The following is a 7,731-nucleotide window of genomic DNA, read 5'->3' as shown; positions in this document are numbered from 1 at the left end:
AACTCCGCAAGTGGTAAAGGTGAGACCGCATGGTTTGTGAAACTTTTTCACAAATGCTCACAGACTTGTTTGTAACTTTAAATGTGCAGCATGTACTTCCTCTAGTGTTTTAGGAAATTACCCAACACAATTTTGAACTCTGGTTTTCAGAGAGCTCGAGCTTTGGCATCAGGCCCGGTTTTCTCAGCCTTCACCCCACAGTCTATTCTGAGGAGCAGCCTACGTCCCACTCCTGTGGCCACCCCTTCTGCCTCCCCGGGCCGATCAGTCACTCCTCCTTTCCGCTCCAAAGAGAGCCGAATTACCTTCATAGAGGAGGCTGATTCTCTGGAATCTCCCAAGGGCTTTGTCCACTGGAACAATGGGGTAACATACCTCTTTTACGTCTAAAATGAAATAAGATGAGTTTCCATGAAAAGTAATAAAATATTTTTTTAGTTTTAATAATATGGTTGTGGTTCTTTACAGATTGCGATTAACAGGGAACTTAATACACCTAAGAGATCTTCTCCACCTCCTAAAGCAAGTTTTGCAGCCTGGAGTGAACATTCAGATGCTGAAGAGGAAGAAGCAGATCTAAAGAGGACGTACATGTCCTCACTGGAAGAGAAAGAAAATCCTGATGTAGAATCTCACAGTGGATCCTCTGTCAAAGAGATCCCTGCAACGGAATCCAAACAAGTGCTTCCCACTCTTGTGCGACGACCTAGTCTGGGGCAGGAAGCAAGTCTTGTGTCCAATCAGTCAGATACAACTCTTGAGTTTCATGATGCTCCTGAGGATTTTATGGCAACACAGGCAAACAGCAGTGTGGATCGGGAGGTGACCGTAAGACTTCCAGACACTTCAGAGGAATGTGAGCCTCCTGTAGAAGACAACACAACGGCAGAATTATGCTTGGTTAAGCTACCCGAGGAAGAGCTGAAAATACCTCATGAAAGCAATACAGAGGAAGACTCGTCCCATGGAAAGACACCTTCAGATGCACATGAAGCCCAAAGTAGGAGAGGAAAGCTTGAGGTGCATGTCGATATTGAGAACGATCATGTGAGGCAAGTAATTGAGGAGGAGCTTGAGGAAACTTCAGAAGCTCATGTTCTCAAGCCGGATGTAGTTACGGAGCCAAAGCTTGTTGTTCCAGTTCAGGAACAAAGCTCAGAATCTTTGGCTGATCAGGAAATCCAGGAGCCAGCTGAAGAATCACAAAACACATCCTCCATTTTTGTTGAAGCTCTCAGTTTTCCTCCTACTATAGAGCCTGTGAACAAGTCTTATAGAAGAAAATGCTGCTTATGACACTATTGATGAACCAGATGTCACCAATATATCAGAGGCAGTACCAGAACAGCTAGTTTGTGAGGCTTCTGTATCTGAGATTCCAGCGGTTGAGTTGGTGAAACACAAACAAATGACTAGTGAACCTGAGATTAATGAAGAATGTAAAGAGGAATCTATGGAAACATCAGGTACTTTGGATTTTTATTATTTATTTATTTTATTTTGGACATGCAATACCTTTCAAAAGTTTGGGTTCAGTAAGAGTTTTTAGTTTTACATATGTGGCTTTTAATTGCATTGAATTGTTTAAAATTGAAGTGACAGTAAATGTTACACAAATTTCTGTTTTAAATGCTGTTCTTTAAACTTTCTATTCATCAAGAATCCTGAAAAAAATTATCATTTCTACAAAATTATTAGTCAGCACAGCTTTTTTCAACACTGACAAGAAAAAGAAATGTTTCTCGAGCACCATCAGCATACAGTGTTATTGGCTGAAAATCCAGCTTTGCTATTACGTGAAAACTTGCATTTTAATGTGTATTAAAACCGATAATGGATTATTTTAATTGTAAGAATATTTCACAATATTGCTGTATTTTATTTACAAGTAATTGCAGCTTTTGTGAACATGACTTTCAAAAACATTTAAAACATATTCTGACCCCAAACTTTTAAACTGTACTGTAACTGTCGTTTTTTGACTGATAATTGCACTGGTAAGAAATTTAATTTCTAATGGATTTATATTTTAGATTTGGATGCCTTTGTGGAACAGCATTTATTTGGCCCAGATCGGTCTCCAACTTTAAACCGGTCCAGTATTAGAGAGGGATCACTCAAAGGTGCTTGTTAATGACTTACCCGTCATGCTTTCTGGGTGCTGCTTTATGCATGTTTGTCATGTCCTGACATTTAAAAAAATTTTTTTACTTTTGTTGGTGTTGTCTACACCCTATAGAGAACCAGGTAGTGACATTAAGGAAGTGCCGCCCACTTCTGAGAATGCAGCAGATCTGAAAACACAGACATCAGAGCCTGCTATCTCAGAGTCCAGATGTAAGTCCTTCTCAGGTTTAACATTATAGTAAAACAACATAATGATCCAAAACTAACCTCAGGATTCTTCCTATAGCTGTAGTGAGCTTGAATGACACTGATGAGCTCTCCAGTGCTGAATCGTCAGAGGATGAAGAAGAGTCTGAAGATGAGAAGGTGGAGGACTCAGGTAGTGAGGTTGAGATCATAGATGAAGTAAAGGGTAATGGCAGCAGTAACCACCGGCCTGCTCCTGCTCTTTACATGGAGGAACCCCCACTGCATGAACAGTACCTTCAGGAACAAGCCAATGCTGTGCTGTCACTGGTTACACCTGAGGCTCATCTGAAAGTAAGTGCATCACTTAAATCTTACTTTGTTAAAACACTGACCTGTTGTACATAGACTTAGATTTGTTTGCTTGTTTTTACTCTGCAGGTTCAAGACACTGACATCCCAGAGGAAGAAGGTGAAGTTGTAATGGTTGGCCTTGCCCCTGCAGATCTAGACGAGGAAGATGCAATGTGTTATACTGAGCTTAAGCCATCCACCACTCTCCTGGTACCCGTAGAGCTGGCTACGGAGCAGGATACACATCTTGTAGATGGAGGAACTTTACAGAACCTCAGCAGTGCACCGGATGGTACAATGCCAGAAGAGTCTGATGGCTTCACGCTCATGCTTGATCCAGATGTAGAGGAACTGCCTGATGTTTCAGAGTTGGACCACAATGCAGCATTGCTACCTCTACATGAACCAGAACAACCTCAGGATGTGGAGAATCAGCTCACAACTAACTCTGATGTTGTCATCTTGGAGCATATGGTTCAAGTTCCAGACAACAGATTGGAAGACATAAAAGACTTGGTATCTGACATTGAACCTGTTGTCATGGGTGCTCCTAAAATCGAAGACCAACCAGCTGAGGTCCTCCAGATGGTGGAACAAATAGTCACACCAGAAGCAGAATCTTCTCTTCAAGAAACAAAAGATCTTTCAAATGGTGATGGGATAGAATCTGGTCCTTGTGAGATGCAGGAAGAAGCACATACTCCTCTTCATGGGGAAGTGTTGGAGTCTTCTCTGCCAGAGAAAGTCTTGCCTTCAGAAGATGTTTTAGGGATGGTCAATGAAGTTACTAAATTGGACACAGAGGTGTCAGCCGCTGCAAAAGATAAAATAACTGAGTCTAACCAAATAGACACTACACTCTTATTGGATGGAGAAGTTGAGGAACTTTCCACAACCAAACAAATGGGAAGGCCAAAGTCACCAGGAAGGCCAAAGTCACCAGGAAGAACCAAGTCACCTTCAAGAACAAAAGCTGAAAGATCTGGAAAAGCTACTGAGGAAGTTCTTGAGAATATTAAAGAGGCTCAGCACAGTCCATCACGGAGAACTAGGAAAACCGTAACATTCCCTTTACCTATCCTTGATGGAGAGAAAGATCTTACTGAAGAGGAGCAAATGGATTCTCAAGTACCTTCAACACCAAGACGCATTACAAGGAGTGGCAAACAGCTCCAAGATTATCAAGTTCCTGTTACACCCAGAAGAAGCACAAGAAAAGCAGGTTCGGAACAGCATGCTAATGAGAATGACCAAGACATGCCTTCTGAGAAAGTATCAAAGCCTGCAAGTCCGGCACGAAAGACCCCACAGAAAGCAACACCTAGGAAAGGATCTCGACGAACCAGAAGCACAGTTGTTGATGATGATGATGATGAGGCCCTGTCCACTGTTCCTGTTGCCAGTGATGACTCAGAAACGCAGACCAGGCACAGTACCAGAAAATCCCAAGCACCAAGTGTTGAAGTTCCAGAAGCTCATCAAGAAGTCCCAGAGGAGACGATACAGCCAGCCAAAACACATAGTAGCCCTAGTAGGGTTACACGCAAGTCTACCAGAGGACTAGCGTTAGAAAGTTTCCAACAAGATCCTGCAGAAGAAGCCACTATCCTAAATCAACCTCTTAGAACTCCTCCAAGAAGCAGGAAGAAGACCGTGGCCAGCACTGCAGAAAAAGTGAACAATGCAACCTTTATTATTGACGATGCACAACTTCAGAGTGTTTCAAGAAGACTTACGAGAAGCCGGCACTGGAATCAAGGTGAAGATCTTGATAAAGAAAGACCCGATTTGACTCCTTTAAAAGTGGAGACTGAAGCGTCCCAAACTGATGCCCTTTTACAGCGACTTAAAGATGAAGAATCAAGGGAGGAGACTGTTCCTGTTGTAACTGAAATTATACGTGCCAAGAGAAGACCTACTAGATCTGCAGCACCTCCTTCACAGAATGAAACCAAAATGGCAGACATTGAAGAATCAACATTGGCAGTGTCCAATGAAATACAGGAACATGCAAGCAAGTCACTTGCAAGTGCTAGACGTACACGAGTGAGCAAGGTAGCAGAACAAAACTCTACGGCTGTCAATGATTCAGTTACTCCCATAGCTGATTTGAAAAGAACAAGAGGTAGTCTATAATGTAATGCCACAATTTGCAGTATTTTATAACACTTTAATGTGCCTACAATCCATTTTATCTGCAATCCTTTAATTTTAGGAAGGAGAAAAGAAACTGTTGTGCGAAATGAAGTTGAACTTCCAGAGGTTTTGTTGTCATCTTCAGTGCCTCAAACCCATAGCTCAGGAGGTGAAGGTGATTCTCATTCCAAAGAGGCAAGCAGAACTTTCTAAAGTTTAAGTACTAATGCAGTTTTCATGTGTGCTTCATCACACTTTAAACTTCATAAATTCTTCCTTTTGTTGTAGGACAATGGCCCTCTAGATGATGTTGCAGTTGAAACTGAGGTTGTCAAACCCAGAAAGAAGAGGACAACCAGGTGAATGGTCACAAGTAGTTCTATTGATATTGTTTTAAGTAGCTGCTTATGTGCATGGTTATAATTCAAGCAGGTTTTTGGGTTGACAAGCTATAACTACGAAATTAGCAACTGAATAATGTGTTGGTTGTGCATCACCTTGCCTTAGTTTGTTTTATGGCTGGGCGATTTGGCAAAGTTTTGATTTTTAAATTAAAAATCTTATTACAACATGATTCAAATAACTTTTTCTTTATTAACCCTATTGTTAAATTATATTCTAAGTGCAGCACACGACGTTGTCAACAGGATGTAAATGTTAAACACATCACTTGTTAAATAACTTTGCAGAAAAGCATGAATTAAAACTACATCCTATATAAATGTCTTAAAGCCTACGTTATATGTTCAGAAGTTAAAGGCTACAATGAAAATGCTTCAAAAGATTCTCAGTAGTCAAGGTAATTCAAATTGAAACTGACTGCTTTTATACATAGAATCAGAAAATTGTACATTTCTAAACTGCGTACTTGTAAATATATCTGTAAATTCATTCAAACAGTTACATATCACTATATTTCTACTTCTGTATATAGTGCATTATTTAATTATTATTATTATTTATAATATTAATTATTTAATTATTTTAATTTTCTGTTTTTCTTATATTACTGTTGCTAGTGTCTGCTACACTAAGCTGCATTAGTTTGCGCTATGTCCATCCTTTCTTCTCCATTGGAAGCTCCTGTCACTAAGTCAAATTCCTTGTCTGTGTAAACATACTTGGTAATAAGACCCTTTCTGACTTCTTAAGTTATAACATAAGTAAACTATTAACAATAAATGCTCTGTGAAAACCATGAGCAGCAGCTTTCTGCCTGTCACCATAATGCAAAAATGAAATATTAGACACACAGTAGTTCTTTACAGGTGTTTTATTTGATTGCGCTTATTTCTGTGTAAAAATTGACACGTTTGACTGTTGCACTAGCATCTCTTGCAGCATCTCATGCATGAAACGGCATTGTAAAAATGCAACGCTCAAATTAAAAGTTCAATCACATCTTATTGAATGTTTTTTCTATTCCACTTGTCCATGATGCATCTTTGTCAACACATAATCGCATTCTGTGTAAACGGCGCATCACTTGTGCGGTTGGATTGTTCTTTTCTCTTTACTGTTATGATTGCCATATTGTTGAAGTGTCTAATATTAACATTTGGAAATATTTCTATTCAAAATCGCGATTCCTTGATTTCTATAAAGAAAAAATCTTAAAAATCGCCCAGCCCTAGTTTGATGATCTTACCCTAATTTTCTGTCGTCTTTTTAACAGAGCAAAAGCTGTTCCAGAACCTCCACCTCCCGTTGAGATCAGTTTCCTCTCTCCCCTCGCCAGTCCGGCTAAACCGATCGCCAAAACTGAGAAGAGAACAGAAGAAAAGGAAACCCCTTCCCTGAGGATGAACCTACGTCGCAAACGCATGATGGATGCCATTTTTCCTAAACCTGTAACGAGGAGGAAGAAGCTTTGATTGTGAATCGTTTAATCTGGACTCATTTCCCAATTTTATTTCTTTTTTCTGCTCTCCTTTTTTCATAAGAGCTCTGCAACCTGCTGTTTTCTAATTAAGATGATCAGTGGATAATGTTTGGAATAAATAAACCTCTAATTTGGGATAAATAATTTTGTATAATAAATTATGCCGTTTACCGTAAGGAGCACTGAGGGACTTGAGCACCAAAAAAGAAAGGTTTAGTTTTTAAATGTGTTTCTACTAATTGATGCCAATGTAAATAGCCTTTTAGCCATGTTATAAATAAAATTTGATACTTGTGAATTATTTTGTTACTTGTTTTGTTTACAGGAAAGATTTTGCAATGTGTAAAGTCAGATCAAACAATTATAAGGTTTATGGTTGTACTACTTGGGAAACATTTCGTATAGTTGGATACTTTACAGTGGTTGAAAGTGTAATAAAATCATCCATATTGCTTGGATGAACTTCTTGCTTTGATGCTTGGCACTTGGTCTCCACTATCTTGAGGTCTTAAGCTGGTGAACACAGCATTATTTGTTCCTTGCAGATAATAATGTACATTTATATTCCTTAAAATGCATCAGTTTTATTTTGAACAGCATTGTAAACGTATTTGTAATGCCTGTTTGCTTTCAAATACAGAAGAGTTTACAATCTTTGATGTATTGTAGTTCTTCACAGTGGTTTTGGTTTGTGTGTGTGTGTTCGTTCACTGCTGTGTGTGTGCACTTTGAATGGGTTAAATGCAGAGCACAAATTTTGAGTATGGGTCACCATACTTGACTGTATGTCACTTCACTTCAGTTGTTTTCCTTAAAAATGTAAAATGACTAACCAAAATGCAATATATGTGCATTGCTTTTATAAAACTATTTAGAGTGTTGCAATGGTGTTCTAGAATAATTACCAGTCCAAGTCAAAACTGTAACTCTTAAGTTTATGCAATAGCAGTAACAGGTATGTTTGTTTTAGCAATCGCTACTGATAACCAGGCAGTTGTATAAACAGTTGTTGAATACTTGGACAAGTAATTGTTCATCTAAAAACC

At 39.2% G+C, this 7,731-nt stretch overlaps 1 protein-coding gene across 1 annotated transcript; it reads left to right on the top strand.

The window, feature by feature from the left end:
* Positions 1-150: 150 nt before the first annotated feature.
* LOC113073886 (protein ELYS-like) lies at positions 151-6,983 on the top strand (the record flags this gene model as incomplete). Its single annotated transcript, XM_026246633.1, has 10 exons — positions 151-366; positions 469-1,187; positions 1,270-1,466; positions 2,034-2,123; positions 2,242-2,337; positions 2,414-2,667; positions 2,755-4,792; positions 4,883-4,998; positions 5,092-5,162; positions 6,479-6,983. Coding segments are annotated over 10 exons (3,996 nt in total), but the record flags the coding sequence as incomplete, so codon positions are not given.
* Between the last annotated feature and the right edge of the window lie 748 nt (positions 6,984-7,731).

Source organism: Carassius auratus, unplaced genomic scaffold (genome assembly GCF_003368295.1).
Source record: "Carassius auratus strain Wakin unplaced genomic scaffold, ASM336829v1 scaf_tig00013168, whole genome shotgun sequence".
Classification (NCBI taxonomy): domain Eukaryota; kingdom Metazoa; phylum Chordata; class Actinopteri; order Cypriniformes; family Cyprinidae; genus Carassius; species Carassius auratus.
Note: the sequence above shows the minus strand (reverse complement) of the source record. Positions and strands in the feature narration are given on the sequence as shown.